A 17,398-nucleotide genomic window follows, 5' to 3' on the forward strand; every position below is an offset into this window, starting at 1 on the left:
GGCACCAAATCGCGAAGAGTGAGCACATCTCTTTGTGTCGTGTTTTGCAGTTGCTCTATTTGTACAACTCACTGAAGGATGATGCCCTGAGGGTGATCTCCGCCTTTAACATCCCACACACCTCCCTCCACGCACCAATCGCCGGAATCGCCAACCCGATGGCCTCCTGGGCCTTCTACCCAGCATCGCAGCATCCCCTGGCCCGGGAAGGAGCGCGGTCTCCGCGGCCCAAGCTGGGAGCCAACTTATAGCGGGGGTGGGGGGAAGGGTGGTGGCCCGCCGGCAGCTGCCAGAACGCTTCTCAGACGCCTGGAGCTCAAGGCCGGCTGGCACGTGCTGGGCCGCGGCCCTCAGGGATTTTGGTCACGCAGTGGGGGTCCCGCTGAGGCTGGCGAGGCGCACTTTGGCTGTTGGGAAAGGGAGCCAGGTGGCAGCCCCGAGAGTGTGGCGTTTTATCCTCTCCTTGTAACCACGACTGGCCGGGCCGTGCCCTCTGCCGCCTAAGTCACCAGATCCCCCTAGACAAAGTGGGCTCCCCTTCGAGCGCGCTCCAGAACCGGTTGCCACCAAAGGCCTCCCGTTGTCAGTGGTGACTCAGATTCCCAGTGATATGGGAAGATTGTTGTGCTGGGTGGAAAGAAATAAAACTATGAAAATCAAACACCCGCGGGCAGAGGTTCAGTCCAGCAAGCGATGCTTTTCCAGCCCCCTTGGGCTCCGCGAGGAAATACACGAGAGGGGAGAGGGAAGTGTGAGCCTGGAGTTTTGCTCTGGGCAAAGCACGAACCCGGGCTCGTCCCTCCAGGGCAGGCAGCTTCCGGAGGGACCGCAAGACAAAGCGCAGAAAATGTTTTGACCGAATGAATGTGTAATCTATTCTTGAGACGAGCAAAGATACAGATGAAGTTGAATAAAGATATTAAGCGTTAGGAAGGTTCCCGCTGCTTGCAGAGGACGGGGAGTTGGAGCGGGGCGATACACTGCAGTTAAGTTGGTTTCAGAACTTGGAGAGACCACGCCGGCGACGCCTGTGGTTCCAGCGAGGGCCGTAGATGTCGCCCGACTTCATTCTTGCTTTCAGTCCAAGCCATCCTCCGTTCTCCCTCTCCACATCTCGTGGAGGAGGCAGGAGGGGACACCGCTCTGCTTGTGTCTGCAAAGGCGACATCCAGGACCGGAGCGGAGACCTAACGCCCACGCGCCCTGCTCTAGACTCGGACTCTGCGTGAGAGGGCGGAAAGGGATCGTGGTCACCCGATGCCAGGCGCTTGGCCGAAGCTCCCCAGCACAGTCTGGGTTGCACGAACTGCCGCCTCCGAGCCGACCTCCTACTTGTGCCCCAAATAAGAGCATTTAGACGGTTGCTTTGCCCGACTCCTTTTGTGGGTGTGTGGGTGTGTTCACAGGGTCACTAGAGCAGACGACGCGGGGGCGGCGGAGCTGCACAGAAGCAGAAGACAACCATCAGGGTTTTTTCTGTGTGGTTCTTTTCCGGTCCCTGTCTGCATCGTCCAACTCCACGGAGAGCGCGGAGCACTCGGCCGCGCGGCGGGTTTGGGGCTCTTCTCCCGCACAGCTGGTTGCTCCCTGTTCCCCGGGTGCCACGATAGGCGGTTAAGGCGCAGAGTTTGCCTGCGGCCGCCACCTATAACCACTTACGGGAGAGCTCCAGATGCGGGCACTGTAGACCTCTCGCCTCTGCGTCTACTTCGCCACATCCACACCCACGTCCTTCCCCTCCTGCAGCGAAATCCCCGAGGTGGAGCCCGGCGCGCGTTCTCGAGGCCTCCTTCACGTCGCTAAGGACTCCCGGGAGGATGCGCTGAGAAGACTTTGACCTGGGGCTGTGTTGCCACGCAGACGTTCTGTTATCTGCTTACAAAACATAAAAGTTGACCAAGGTGGCCAGACGGCGGGACAACTCGTCACTCTCTTGCTTCTCTGCACCGAGGCACCCTTCTGAGGTGCCGGTTAGGGAGGCCCCTAAATTGAGTCAGTAGTCCATCTAGCCTGGTCTCTCCCGCGGCGGGATGTTCCACCTCCCAACCGATTTGCCCCCCACTACTCCGCTGCGGGCCTCTCAAAACCAGGGGAGCCCAGGAAAGGTCAGAAGTGGGAATGCAGGACGCATTTAAATGTCAGATAGGGGTGCGGACCTAGAGGAGGGCCAGGGTGTTCACGGAGTTTGGTCTTCCGGGGAAGGAGCGGGAGTGGGGCCTTCGGACACAAAGGACAAGGGGGATGGACAAGGGGGATGGGGACTCGCAGGGAGAAAGGGTGGGAGGTATTGCCCTCTCCCTACTGCTCTCCACGGCGCCGTCCGAAGCCCTCGGCGCTGTCTTCTCTGGCCGTAACACGCCCAAGGACGGTTCCTGGACGGTTCTCTGAGAGCCCAACAAATCTCGAGTATCCCAACCAAGTGGAGGCACCATCCTCTCTCCCACCTGGAGGCCACGACTCTTCTCAGTTCTTTTTTCTTAAAATGATTTTTTTGAGTTCTTTTTTCATTTCCCTATTTCACCTGCTCTGCGCTCACTCGCTTCCCGCCTCGCACCAGGGCTGCGGAAAAAAACGCCTCCGGGGATCGTCCTGGCCCTTTTCTCAACTCCCCACCAAAGGATATGCCTCTTACCGGGGGTGCGGCGCGGGAGAAAAACTAGGTGCCCCTGTGGGGTGGCTTAGAAAGGGCGCCTAAAAAGTACCGCGTGAGGCGAGGGCGAGGAAGATGAGCAACCTGGAATCTGGAAGGGAGGAGAGCTCAGAGACACCCCGCTTACCCTTAGACCCGCGTGTTCCCGAGGACCCACCCAGTCCTGGCGCCTGCCCCAGGGCGGCGGAGAGAAACTACCGAGGCAGAGCCTGGGCTCAGGGGCGCCTCCTGAGGCTTTCCGCTGGCGGCAGCGGCCGGGCCTGGCTCCGAGTGTGCCCGGAGCACCCCCTCTGTTCCACGCGCACGCCGTGGCCACCACTGGATTGCCGGGGGGGGGGGGCGGAGTTGGCGGCGGGGAAGAGAGGAGAGGGCACACTTTGGGGTGGGGGATGGGTGCGCACAGAGCAGTCCACAGCCCAAGTCACTCCAGTAAACACGCCCGGCAGGGGCAGAGACGGCGGCGCGCGCAGCTGGGAACCCAGCAGGGACACCCCCGCCTTTACCTGTCCGTGCCTGCAAGCGCCGGCGGCAGCGGCGCCGCGGGGGCGGAGCTTGCCAGCCCGCGCGCCGGGCGGGACTTAGCGGGGGCGGGGCCCGCTGTGATTGGGCGCGAGCGCGGGGCCTCTAGCATGAGCTGCGGAGCAAAGTCACGCAGGTTTCATTTCGCTCCGCGCAGCCTCCAGGTTTCGAGCTTGTACGAGCGCTGCGTCCCTCGTCGCCGCCGCCGTCACCAGGTTCTCTCAGCCGCCCTGAGCGCCCTGCCCTCTGAGGCCAGCATCGCTTCAGACTGCTGGATTCGCCTCGCTCCCGCCGCCGCCGCCGCCGCCACCGCTTCGGTGCCCTTCCCCTGGCTCTAGTACCCCCAATGTCTGACTCTGACTCTCGGACCGAGAAACGCAAGGTAAATACTTCCGAATCCCGGGGAGCAGGCCGGGTACTGATGGAAGATTGGCGCGGGAGCCAGCACGGCGCCACCTCCAGCACGCTTCCCGCGCACGTGCAGGCAGAGGCGCGCGTCCCCGTCCGGCTTGTCGCGCGGCAGGAGGCGGTCACCAGTGAGGGTCGAGTTCCCTCCCCAGGCAGGTCCTCTTTGGGGAGGGGTCGTCCGCACCGAGGCTGCGAACAGTTAGTCGAAGTACGGCTTGGGCGGGGATGCGGCGCGTGGGGGTGGTGAAGCGTCTCCGGGCCGGTTGGGAGAGGCAGCGCGTGCCCTCCGCACTGGCCCGGGAGCTGGGGGCCACCGCTCCGGACTGGGCTGCGCGCCCAGCCGTGAAGTCTCGCCGCCCGCCCCGGCGGCGCACGAGTAGCTGCCGCGAGGTACGAGCCGGTCTCGCGTCTCGGCTTTTCTCGGGCGCGGGCCCGCTGTGAAGGGTTTATGGAACAGTGATGGTGATTAAACTGACGGGACTCGGCTTTTCCTTTTACTCGTTCAGGCCGACGTTTTGGGCAACTGCTGCGTTCGTCCTTTCTCGGACGTGTCTGGGGGTCCTGTCCGGTATGCGGGCGCCCTGCGGAGGATGCCAGACGCACGATCCACAGACAGCGAGAGACAGAGGGGCCTCCTAACCTGCCCGGACCGTGGGGCCAGACCGTCTTAGCGATTCGGGCGTGCCCGAGCGCAGTGCTGGCTGGCAGTGCCGTGCCCTCGGGGGCCTGTTACTCGGGGTTGGCGCAGGTAGTGGAAGGCCCGCCGGACACCGGGGATGGGACTATGGATGTGTTCCTTGTCTGCGGTGGTCACGTGTGCGCGCGGAAATGCGCGTCGGTGGCCAGTGGTAGCCGCTCAGATTTGGTGCGTGTCCCGTGGCGCACGGGGAGAAAGAGGGAGGAAGTTGGAGGAGGATGGGGGCTACAGCTGCGGAGGGGGTGACCTTTAGGGTCCGCATCTTAGCGGGCCTGGGCGGGGTGTCGGCTGCTGGGACTGGAGTCTGGGGCCGGCCGTGAGGGTCCTGTTCTGTCTCCAGGTGACTGGCTACTGGGGGCGGCGGGAGCTGCGGAGGCGCGCGCGGCTCCCGGACTGGCGGAGGGGCGGGGCGGGGTAGCCTGGGCAAGCCTCCGGCCCCGAGGCCGCGGAAACCTTCGCCGCGGCTCCAGCCGCAGCGACCGCCGGAGCCGCGTTCGGAGGCGAGTTTGTCAACAATCGCCTGGCCTTTGGCGGCCTGTCGGGCAGGCGCCGCCCCCGCCGCCGCAGGCGATTGGCTGTGGCGCGGAGCGACCGCACGAGGGCCAATTGGGAGCGCGGGCACCCGGCGCCAGCGGCGCGGGGAGGTCGGCGGAGCCGGCGGCGGCGGGCGCAGTGCGCGAGGGGAGGAGCGGGAGGAGGCGGAGGATGTTCCCGGCGGCTGCGGCCGGGGCAGCGCGGACCAGAGACGCGGCGTGCGGAGCCCTCAGCTGCCCGGCGGAGCGCGGCAGCGGACGGGCGGCGAGTAGCAGGCTCTCCGCTGCCCCGGGCGCTCCGACCGCGAGTCCCGGGCTTTGTCTCCCGGGCCGCCTTCGTGTTGACGGTCAGGGGGCTCCGGGTCGGCGAAGGGCGCGGGCTGGGCGCCGCCGGGCCCCGGCCCCGACGCGACACTCGGAAGGGAAGGGGCGGACGTGAGTTTCGGCCTGATTGCCTTCGGAGGGGAGAGTCTATGGGGTACGGGAGCCGCACACCCCGATGCCGCCTAGCGTGCGGAGTTACTTGTGGACTTTGCAGGGGTCGCCAGGGGACGGCTTTGGGGACCCCCTCCCATTTGAAGGTGTGCACCTAACAGTGCGGGTGTACTTAGGAGAAGTTCCGGCGACTTCGGTGTGGTGCGCTGCCCCCCCCCCCCGCAGCCGGAGGAGGGGCGCGCGAGCCGGGAGCGGGAGGGACCTCGGGCGGGCGGAGAGCCGGAGCCCGGCTGGGCCGAGCCGCGCTGAGTTACAAACTCTATTGTGACGCACTTACTACGAGTGACGGCCCTTGCCAAACCTTCCCCAGACTTGCTGTCCTCAGCACTTTCGGCAGAACAATGGGGCCGGAGCGGGGAACGCGGCCAGCCGCCTGCAATCGCTGCATCTGCGCCCGCTCCTGGGCTCCAGCGCTGTATCTGATCCCGGGAAATCAGAGCCCGCTGGGAGTTTCTGACTTACTCTAGTCGGGCCTGAGCAAAGAGCACATGTGAATAGATCTCAAACAAGCAGCCTCTCCTAAAACGTGTGTGTGTGTGTGTGTGTGTGTGTGTGGTGTTAGAGCACTAGTTCCACTAGTAATTGACATTGTTGCTGTGTTTTGTTTGGTGGTAGGGAGTTTAGTTCTTCTAGTCCCTCCTCCCCACCTCACCCCCCCAAAAACAAAGATAATGCTACCTTTGTTATGCAGGTTATTTTTACTATTATTTGGAAGAGCGTATGGAAAACGATTCCTATATAAGCAATGACAGTGTTAAAGTGTTGGGCATTAATTCTAAGAAATTTTCATGAATAGGTGAAAGTCTGTCCATTTAGGTATTCGTTGTAATTATTATTTGGCTTAAGATAACCCTAGTTTTAATTTTCCTTGCAGAAAAAAAGACCAAATGGCAAAGCAACCTTCCGATGTAAGTTCTGAGTGTGACAGAGAAGGTGGACAATTGCAGACTGCCGAAAGGCCTCCTCAGCTCAGGCCTGGGGCCCCCATCTCTCTACAGACAGAGCGGCAAGGTAATCCCGAAGGAGAAGGGGACCGCTGCCCCCAAGGCAGCCCGCAGGGCCCACTGGCCCCACCGGCCAGTCCCGGCCCTTTCGCTACCAGATCCCCGCTTTTCATCTTCGTGAGAAGATCTTCCCTGCTGTCTCGATCCTCCAGTGGGTATTTCTCTTTTGACACAGACAGGAGCCCGGCACCCATGAGTTGTGACAAATCAACACAAACCCCAAGTCCTCCTTGCCAGGCCTTCAACCATTATCTCAGTGCGATGGGTAAGCAATGCCCGGGGAGCAGCAGTGCACGTGTGGTTGCTTGACTCTCTGTCCAGAGGCTGTGTGTAGCACTTAAAGCCCCCTTTGAGAATCCTTTGACAGATATATTCCATGTTTGGTGGGGAATGACGGATACGTCAAATCCAACCAACATTTAAGAAACACGTTACCAAGTTTTGTGGCAGCGATGAGTTGAGGTCCAAGCATCAGCCTATTGGGCAGTATATCTCGAACCTCATTAAAGTATCTAACTGTGGCATGTTGTCCTAACCACTAAAATTTCCTCATTAATGACATTCTACTTGAAAGGGACTCAATCAGTTACGGCAGATAGAGTAATAACCTAACCAAAAGTGTGGAAGAAGGGATGAGAGAAGTGAATCATTTTCAAAAATGACATTTTAAGAAGATGAAATAGTTCATATCAGCATTACCACCATAGAACCATGAAAATATTTTGTTTTCTACTTAGATTCCTGTTTGGGCTTATTTTGTGTGCTTGGAGGGTTTGGACATAGTACCAATAAGATTAGATTGTGGGTCTTTATTTCAGGGATTAAAGACAGTTTCAGAGTATGAAGGAGGAGTGGCAAACATAAATGCCTAGAAAAATCTGGCAATCCCATCGGTGAGGGAACCGACCTGGTGGGGATTATGGCAGCTTGGAGAGTGTTTGCCCTTGTCCATTTGGCTGCTCCCAGTTGGGGCTGTGAGGGTGTGTGGTCTCAAGGTGGTAGGTTTTCCTAGAGGACCAGATAATCCGAGAATGCAGATTTTGATGCCAAATCTCCTGATGCTTTGGCAACTTGTTTAAAACTTTGAAAGCACTGTGTAAGCCACATAAAAACATCTGGGGGCTTGACTTGACCTTTGAGCCTCCACGGTATGGCTTTGAGTATGCAGAGTTCTTACCACCCTGATCAAGGGGTGAGTGTGTCAGTTCAAATCGCTGTTCCCCAGTAGTGGAAAAGGTTCATGTCTTGATCAGGATTCACTAGAATCTCATTTACCATTTGTCCAGATTAGCCCTTCTGCGTTAAAGAGATACAAGTAAATTGGCAGCGTTTCCAATTAAGAAATCCAGCATAGATTCTATTAAAACATAGGTGACACCATGCCAAAGGCTAACTAAAACAAAATCATCAGAGTAGCCACGTAACTGCTGGAACACATGAGAAATCTTACTTTTGCAAATACCGTAGACTTCAGTCTTCATAATCTTCAGTGCAGTAAACCGTGCAGGTCCATCCCCATGTTGCAGAGTTAGCAAGAACCTCAGGACCTCGGTCATTTGTCAGAGGTTGGGCACACCTCGGAAGTGGCAGGCAGATGACAAAAATACCAGCGGCTATACATGTTGGCTGCGAGTCTCCTGCTAAATGCTTTCTTAGGACCCCTCCTTCGGGAAAGGAGCTGGAAGTTTTATTATTGCTGTTACTTTAGTTATTGCTTATTGCTCCTCCTGAGCTTATTTTACCCTTAGAAGGTCTTGGTGCTTGCATATATTTTTCTGCCCTTGAAAATGCTCTTGACTATATGAGGACTTACGAGTAAATGAGTTACTAAATGAACTAATGGGGCCTTATGGTGTGTGTGTTTAAAACCCCATGTACTTTAGGGATCCTCTGGAAGCCATTATAGTTTTTCCATGCAGATCTCTGTATCAGGTGGCTTAGTGCATGGAAATAGTTTCTCCTTCCCTGGAATATTCCTTCCTTAACCAGGAATAGTGAGTGAGGTAGCGTTTTGTTTTCTTTCTTTTCTTTTCTTTTTTTTTTTTTTAATAGGGATAGGAATGAATGCTTTTTTTTGGTGATGTGCCGTTTAGCAAGCAAATTACAAGGTAAGCACCGTTACTTGAGATGGCAGATGTAGAGCTTTAGAGAGATCACAATCTAAATTATTAAACAAAGTTATGGATTTACCTGTGAGGTGTAAAGTACTGGATCCCGAGGTATAATTTTATATTATTAACTACATTCCTGTAGGTTGGTGTGATAACTTAGAGTTTAATGCATAGGATTAAATGATAAGTTCTGAGGGGTTTGTCTGGAGTTAATGCACCAAGGTAAGTTTTCAGTATTAAGTTCTTGCGAGGTTTGTTTGGGTGAGGTGGGGGGAGGAGGTGGGATGTGGGGAGGGAGGAATTGCTGGTGGGAGGAGGGGATTTAGATGTGAGTGTGTTAAATTAAAGAATAAAATTTGTACCGTTCGTAGTCTGTAACTTTTTTCCCTGGCTATTCTTAAAATAGTTCAGTGCCCAGCGACCACTGAAATATGCTGAGTTGGTAAATTTGGGTTCTCTAAACATAGCCGTGTTCAGTACTCCTTACTCAGCCATGTCCATTAAGATCTTCAGTGAAGCTTTTGATAATTTACTGCAAAATACATTTTTTGACAAAGAAGTCATTATATTGGTTTCAACCAGTGCAGCACAAATGTGAGGTTAGAAAGAGGTCCTCCTTAGGGCTTTCTTTAGCCACAGAGCAGTTTTCTGCTGAGTGACTTGGGGTGGAGAGCATGTATGTAGCAGTTTTGTTCTTGCACTTTGTTCTACTGAGAAAGTAAATTCTTGTCTGGGATGTACAGCAGTTGGGTGTTTGTACTAGAAACGTCTTCCTATTTTCCCCCCTTGTCTTCAATTTTTCTGAAGGTATATTCAAAGAATGTTATATTCAGCTGTGAGAGAGAGAGTTTTTCCACTTTCACCAAACTTTATTCTGTTTACACTCTGGGAGGATTAACCTGACAAATGCCCTCTTAATCAGCGAAGAGCTGATTATTCGAATCAGAATCACCAACCGAGGTGTATCAGAATCACCAACAGAGGTATTGGTTTGCCGACTGCCTTTTTGGTGAGTGTGCTTATTCTGTGTGTATTTTTAATATAAATGTGTACTAAATTCTGTACAAATTCGTGCTTTGAAGATGTAGTCAAAGCAGTTGCAAATCAGAGCCGAGAAAGGTCAGGATATAGGTGAATGCTAGTTAGTAACAACTCTCATACGTCATTTTGGTAAATGACTTAAACGTTATACTTGTTCCCTGGCACATCAGAAATCATGGGTGGGAGCTAATTGCACTGTTCTTCACGTCCATCCCTCAGCATCTTGTGCCTGCTTTAGCTGGTTACCAGCCCCTCTTTTAAGCTGTGAGCTCTCAGAGTAGGGTTGGGGGGAGGGGCATGATGTCCTGCAGCTCCTTGGGAGATGTTCAGCATCATTTGACCTTTGCCCTTTCCATAGAGCTGACCAGGGACAAATAAGATTTCCCAAAAGGGGGAGATTGGGATTGATATGTATACACTAATATGTTTAAAATAGATAATAACTAAGAAGAACCTGCTGTATAAAATAAATAAGTAAATTTAAAAATAAATAAATTTAATTAAAATGTGAAAAAAATGAAAAGTAAAGATTTCCCAAAAAGTTTTGCAAGAAGAAGACCCTGCCAACACCTGTCAAAAAAACAGTTTTGTTATTTGGATCCAGCTGTAAGGTTTGTCAGGTAGGAGTGACAGGTAACGGTCGAGCCCAGCACAGGCCCGGTGGGGAGACCACACGTGAGTATTGAGCGCTTGAAATGGGACTAATCCAAACTGAGATGTGCAGTCAGTGTCCACACACACTGGAGTCTGAAGACTTAGCATATAAAAAAGAACGTAAAGTATCTCAGTCATTTTTATATTAATTGTATGCTGGGATTTTTTAATATGGGAGTTAAATTATATATATATATATATATATTTCGTGTGTGTGTGGTAAACACAAAATTTACCATCATAACTGTTTCTAAGTGTACCCTTTAGTCATGTTGAGTATCTTCACATCTTCCAGTCCTCAGAACTTTTTCGTCCTGCGAAACTGAAGTTCAGTAGCCAGTAAAGCACCTCTGCATTTTTCTCTCCCACCCAGGTCTTAGCAGCCACCATTTTGCCATCTGCCTCTGTGATTTTGATGACTCCCTAACTACGTACCTCATGAGTGGAGTTGCAGAGTATTTGGCTTTTTCTGACTAGCTTATTTCACTTAGCATAATGTCCTCAAGGGTCATCTCTGCTAAAGCGTGTGAAGTGGATTTCCTTCCTTTTTAAGGCTGAATAATATTCTGTTGTATGTGTAGACCACTTTTTCTTTGTCCATTCATCTGTCGATGGGTATTCGGGTTGCTTTCATCTCTTGGCTGTTGTGAGTAATGCTGCTGTGAACGTGGATGTACATATGTCTCTTTAAGCTCTTGCTTTCCATTCTTTCAGATGTGTACCCAGAAGTGGGATGACTGGATCATATGGTAGAACTATTTTTAATTTTTTAAGGAGCCTCCATACTGTTTTCCACAGTGGCTGCACTAATTTACATTCCCACCAACAGTGTCCCTTTTCTTCACATCCTCACCAGCATTTTTGTATCTCTTATCTTTTTGGTAATAGACATTTTAACAGGTGTGAGGTGATAACTCGTTGTGGTTTAGATTTGCAGCTCCCTAATGATGAGTCACTTTGAGCATCTTTTCCTATACATGTTGGCCATTAAGTTTGTTCTGAGATTAACTGGACTGGTTTCTTTTTACTTTTTTTAAGTGTGGGTACTAGAAAAATATCAAATTAGATTTCCCACTGGCATTCTGTTTTAACAGGATGCTTGGGTTGGCCTGGCGGATGGAGGAGCTGGACCGGGCTTTGTGCTTTTGCAAGCCAGACCTGATTCTTCCACTCAAAGCACATCATGTCCGTGGAACTTACTCCTTTGGTTGCTTTTGTTGACTTAGACGGGTGAAAGTGATTAATCTTGTAAGCATCTTAAACATCAAGTGAGCTTCGTAGATGTGTTCTCCAGGCAAACATGAGTATCCGTTTTGTTTCACCTCTTTAAACTCTGTGGTACATGCAGGCTTCGAAAAGGTGGAAGGCGGAGTGATATGGTTCCTCGGGCACCTCAGGGTGCCCTGGAGCCTGATGACAGAGATAGAATCTTCTTTGCTGAACACCTGGTTCTGGCCTTCAGACCCCCCCCAGGGTCACTTGTTTGGACACCAAGAGAAACAAATTCACTTCGTATGTCCTGTGTGGGGAGAGAGAGTGGCGAAAGAGGGGGAAAATTTTCTTTACTGGTTCCAAACAAAATTTAGTAATTGATAGCTGTCTAGACATTTTTAAGTTTTACATCTTTAAAAGGACTTTATTGTGAGATAGTTCTAGTTTGACATGTGCAGTTGTAAGAAATAACCCAGAGAGGACCTATGTGTGTGTCCTTTACCCAGTTTCTCACAATGGCAACACCTTGTCTAAATAGTACAGTATCATAGCCAGCACATGACCTTGATAGACTCTAGCTGCCTTATGCCGATTTCACCAATCCCGCATGCATTCCATTTGTGTGTGTAGGAGTGTGTTTACTTGTGTGCAGTTTCATCAAATGTGTAGGTTTGTGACAGTCAAGACCCAGAACAGTTCCATCTCAAGGATTCTCTTGCTACCTTTGTATATCACAGCCAACTCCCTCCTGCTCCCTAACCCCTGACAGCCACTAATCTGTGCTGCATATCTATACTTCTGTTCTTCCAAGTATGCTGTCGTGTCATACTATATGTGACATTTTGAGCTTGGCTTTTTTCACTCAGCGTAATACCTTTGAGATCCACCCAGGATGCTGTGTGTATTAGATGTACTACAGTTTAGCTATTGACCTGTTGAAAGACGTTTGGGCCGTTTGCAGCTCTGGCAGGGACCTGGCACAGCTGGCACGTGGGGGGCATTTGCCAGCCTGCATTGGACGTTACACATTGTCCTCGGGTACATCTTTGGGCAGCTGCCAGTTGAAGGCCATGGGCACAGTCTTCCTGGTGAAGTTACCCATCAGACTGGCCACCAAGGCTTCACCAGGGCAACAGAACTGCCGCAGTGAACTGTGCTGTATGGGTTTTTGTGTGAACAGAGTCTCATTTCTCTGGGATAAATGCCCAGAAGTGCAGTTGTTGGATCCTGCGGTACTCGAGTTTTTTAAGAAACTGCCAAACAGTTTGCCAGAGTGTGGCTGTGCTGTTTTATATTTCCATCAGAGATGTGTGGGAGATCCATTTTTTCCAGATCTTGGCCAGCATTTGGTATTACCACTATTTTGTATTTTAGCCATTCTGACTTGTGCGTAATGGTATCTCATTGTAGTTTTAATGATGTTGAATATTTTTTGTGTGTTTTTTGCCTCTGTCTATCCTCCTGTGAAATGGTTGTTCATGTCTTTCACTCATTTTCTAATTGGATTTTTTTTTTTTAACTCTTGAGCTTTGAGAGTTTTTACGTGTTCTAGACTGAAGCAAGGCCTTTGTCAGGTATGTGATTTACAAATGTCTTCTCCCAATCTGTAGCTTGTCTTTCTGTCCTCTTCATAGAGCAAAAGTTTTTAATTTTGATGACGTCCATTTAATCAGTTTTTCCTTCTGTGGATCCTGCTTTTGGTGTCCGGTCTAAGAACTCTTCACCAGGCTCTAAGTCCCCAAATTATTTTCCTAGATTTTTCTTTTTTTTCCTGGAAGTCTTATAGTGTTACATTTTACACTTAGATCTCTGATTTATGTTGAGTTAATTTGTGTGTTAGGTATGAGATTTAGGTCAGTGTTTATTCTTTTGGACTGTGGTGCCCAGTTGCTCTAGCGCTGTTTGTCGAAAAGATTTTTCTTTTTCAATCTAACGGCTTTGCACCTTGGTCAGAGATCAGTTGTCAGGTTTGTGTGGGTTTGTTTCCAGTTTCTCTTTGGTGTTCCATTAATTGATGTATCTGTCCCTCTGCCAATACCACACTGCCTTATTACTGTGGTTGTGTATGAAGCCACTATAATGGGTAGAGTGATTCTTCAGACTTTATTCTACGTTTTCAAAATTGTTTTAGCCTAGGCCCTGTGCCTTTTCATATAAATTTTAGAATAAGCTTGTCTTTGCCTACCAAAACCCCTGCTGGGATTTTGATAGGAATTTTGGTAGACCTGTAAGTCACTTTGGAGAAGAATTTGCCTCTTTACTATGCTAAGTCTTCTAACCCATAAGCAGGGGTGTCTCTTCAAGTATTGAGGTCTTTAGGTGTTGTAATTTTCAGCATAAACATCTTATGCATATTTTGTTAGATTTTATTTACCTTGGAGAAATTGTTAATGGTACTTTGTTTTTTATTTCAGTTTCTGCGTATTCATTTTAGTATATAGAAATGCAATTCATTTTTATGCATTGATCTTAATATCCTACAGCCTTGTTGAACTCTAATTCAAAAGTTTCTTGGAAGACCTATCTAGACAATCATGTAATCTGAAAATAGGCACAGTTTTATTTCTTCCTTTCTGATTTGTATTTTATTTCTTTTTCTTGCCCTAATGCACTGGCTAGAACTTCCAGTGCTATGGTGAATAGGAGTGGTGAGAGCAGACATCTTTGCCTTTTCTGCTGATCTTAACAGGAAAGCTTTCAGTCTTTAACCATTAAGTATGAAGTAGCTATTTTGTAGATGCTCTTTAAAAATATGAAGAAATTTCTCTTTATTTCTAGATTGCTGAGAGTTTTTATCATGAATGGAATGGATGTTGGGTTTTATAAAACATTTATTCTGCATCAATTGATATGATCATGTGACTTACGTTAGCCAGTTGATATGCTTGCTGTGTTATGTTGACTTGCAGTATTAATCTACCTTGCATGCCTGGGATAAATCCTTCTTGGTCAGGGTGTAGTTCTTTTCATAATTGCTGAATTGAACTTGCTAATATTTTGTGGAGGGTGTTTGTGCCTAAGTTCATGAGAGGTATTTATCTGTTGTATTAAGACTGTCTGGTTTTGATCAAGGCCTTAATGGTGGGTTGCATAGTGTTCCCTCCTGCCCTATTCTGGAAGAGATTCTGTAAAATTGGTATTAATGTTTCTTTAAATGTTTGGTGGGATGCTCTAATGAAACCATCTGAACCTGGAGATTTCTTTTCTGGGTGTTTTTAAATTACACATTCAATTTTTTAGTGTTTATAGGACTATTCAGTTTATCTGTTTCATCTTGGTTGAGTTTTGGTACTTTGTGGTTTTCACGGAATTGGTCCATTTCTTTTAAGTTGTTGAATTTTTGAGCCTATGAAGTGTGTATAGTGTTCCCTTATTATCTTTTAAAATAGATACAGGATCTGTTGTGATAGCCCATTTTATTCCTGATATTGGTGACTTACGTTTTCTTACTTTTTAATCTTTATCAGTCTTTTTAATCTTTATCAGATTTTGTCAGTTTTGTTTTTTTAAACACTTTTTTTTTTTCTTGGCTGTGTGCAGCATGTGGGATCTTAGTTCCCTGACCAGGGATCAAACTGGGGCCCACAGCAGTGAAAGTACGGAGTCCTAACCACTGGACCACCAGGGAAATTCCCCAGTTTTGTTTTTTTAAACCAGTCTTTTGTTTTGTTGACTTTTCTCTATTATTTTCCTGTTTTCAGTTCTGTTGTTTTATTATTCTTCTGTTTGCTTTGTGTCTGTTTTGTTTTTCCTAATTTCTTGAGGATAGAAACTTAGAGTAGTGTTTTGAGACCTTTCTACTGCAAGCGTTTAGTGCCATAAATTTCCCTTCTCTCCTGCTTTAACTGTATCCCACATGTTTTGGTATATTGTGTTTTCATTTCCATTGACTTCGCTGTGTTTTCTTTTTATTTCCTTTGAGACTCCCTTTCTGACCCTAGATTATTTAGACATGTGTTGTTTCACTCCCAAGTGCGTGAAGACTGTCTTGTCTTTCTGTTATTGTTTTCTTATTTGATTCCAATATGGTCAAAGAACGTACTCTGTATGATTTCAGTTCTTTTGAATTCGTTGCGGTTTGTTTTACGGCTCAGGATATGGTCTGTTTTTGGTGAATGGTCTATGAGTGCTTGAAAAAAAAAAAAAAAAACAACACCTGTCTTCTGCTGTTGTTGGTTGGCATGTTCATTATGTATTTGTCGATTTAGTCTTATTGGTTGGTTGTGTTGTTTGGTTCTTCTGTATCTTTGCTGATTTTCTGTCTAGTAGTTCTGTCAACTGCTCAGTGTAGTGTTGAAGTGCCCAACTAGAATGGTGGCTTTGTCTCTTTCTCCTTTCATATCTGTCAGATTTTGCTCCGTGTATTTCGAGGCACTGTTTGCACATTTTGAACTACATCTTCTTGTTAGGTTGATATTTTTATCATTGCTACAAAGCATAGCCACCCCTGTTTTTTGTAAAAAAATATTAGCAATGTTTACATGGGATGTCTTTTTCCATCCTTACTCTTCCAGCCTACCTATGTTGTATTTGAAATAAGTTTTTTTGTATACAAGGTATCTTTAGATGATACTGTTTTTTTCTGCCACACCCAATCTGTCTTTTTAGTGGTGCAATTTAGACTGTTGACATTTAAGGTACTTGTTGGTATGTCAAGAGCTTAAGTCTGCCATTTTACTATCTTTCTGTTTCCTCTGTTTGTGTTTCTGTTTCCTATTTTCTTTTTTTCAACCTTACTGTGAGTTATCTGAACATTTTTTAGGATTCCATCTTGCCTTTTTTTTGGTAGTGTTTTTACATAGATTGCTCTGCTATTACACTATGTAGATGTAACTTACTATAATCTACCACCGTCAGTGGCGTCACCATTTTATGACTTCACTTGCAGTGTAGGTACCTTACTTCTTCCATTTAGGTCCCCTTACCTGCCCCGATTTTCAAATATAATTGTCTTAAATATTTCCTCCATATACATTGAACACCATGTCAGATGACGTTATCTCTTTTGCTAAACGTAATTTAAGAAACTCCTGAGAAGTAGGCTAGTTATTTACTCCCACTTTTTCCCATTCCAATATTCTTTCCTTTCTGAAGTCCTAAGATTCTGTTATCATTTCCTCCCTGTTGAGGGGACTTCTCCAGTCATTCTTCAATGACAGGCCTGCTGGCAACAATCCTTAGTTCTCCTTCATCCGCGAATGTCTTTATTTCCCCTCGCCCCCCTGCACCCCCCCAAGGATATTTTCACTGGTTATAGAATTTGCGGTTGACGGTTGTTTTTTTTCAGTGCTTGAAAAACATGCCACTTGCTCCTGACCTTCATGGTTGCAGGTGGGAAATCCTTTGTCATTCGAATTGTTCTCCTGTAAGTAATGTGTCATTTCTGTCTGGCTGCTTTCAGGGGTTTTTCTTTGTCTTTTAGTTTCCAGAAGTTTAATGTGGCTTGGATTTCTTTGGGTTTATCCCTTTCAAGGTTCACTCGGCTTCTTGAATCTCTGGTTTGATATTTTCTGCCAAGTTTGGGAAGTTTTCAGCCATTATGTCTCTGGATATTTTTTCAGTCCCTGCCTGCCTCTTTGGGGACTTCCGTGACAAAAGAGTATTAGTATTTTTGTTGTGGTCTGACAGGTCCCCGAGACTCTGTTCATTTTCCATCATATATTCTCTTTGTTCCAATTAACTAAATTCTACTGATTAGCCTCATGTCCGCCGATTCCCTCCTGTGTCACTTCCACTCTATTATTGGTCCTTTCCAGTGATTTTTTTTTTTTTTGCTTTTTTACTTTAAATGTATTTTTCAGTTCTAAAATTTTGCCTGCTTCTGCTGGGTGGGGTGGATGTTCAGATCCCTCCTGGGCCTTGCTGCTACTTTCCCGGCAAAAGCAGGGCACCGACCAGCACGGCTTCACGGAGCCCAGTCGGGGGTGTACACTTAGCTCCCCTGGCCCCTGTTGACACCTGGAGGGGGAAAGGTGGAGGGTTGACGTGCAGGCCTTGTTTCTGCAGGGCGGGGGCCAAAGCTCAGTTCCTCTCTGCTCCCTGTCTACACCAGCGTGAGGGCTGGCGGGGGCGCA

At 48.6% G+C, this 17,398-nt stretch overlaps 2 protein-coding genes across 12 annotated transcripts in view; both read left to right on the plus strand.

Annotated features, from left to right (window-relative positions):
- LOC136792066 (acyl-coenzyme A oxidase-like protein) overlaps window positions 1-196 on the plus strand; it is a 192,979-nt gene extending 192,783 nt beyond the window's left edge. Inside the window, exon 3 of the transcript XR_010835229.1 lies at window positions 51-196. The gene's annotated coding sequence lies outside the window, so the exon portion shown is untranslated. The remainder of the gene's footprint in view (window positions 1-50) is intronic.
- A 3,099-nt stretch (window positions 197-3,295) lies between these two features.
- Window positions 3,296-17,398, plus strand: part of BCL2L11 (BCL2 like 11) — a 46,690-nt gene continuing 32,587 nt past the window's right edge. For 3 of the 11 annotated variants that reach the window (XM_067007227.1, XM_059079688.2, XM_067007230.1), the window contains exons 1-2: window positions 3,296-3,551; window positions 6,177-6,571. In XM_067007227.1, the coding sequence (XP_066863328.1) occupies window positions 6,190-6,571 (382 nt within the window). In that variant the 5' untranslated portion in view covers window positions 3,296-3,551; window positions 6,177-6,189. Of the gene's footprint in view, window positions 3,552-4,946; window positions 5,243-6,176; window positions 6,572-8,358; window positions 8,415-9,224; window positions 9,421-17,398 lie in introns of those variants that run through there. The other 8 variants (XM_067007226.1, XM_067007225.1, XM_067007231.1 and 5 more) reach the window with 7 other exon arrangements.

The sequence above is a fragment of the Kogia breviceps genome, chromosome 11 (assembly GCF_026419965.1).
Source record: "Kogia breviceps isolate mKogBre1 chromosome 11, mKogBre1 haplotype 1, whole genome shotgun sequence".
Lineage (NCBI taxonomy): Eukaryota > Metazoa > Chordata > Mammalia > Artiodactyla > Physeteridae > Kogia > Kogia breviceps.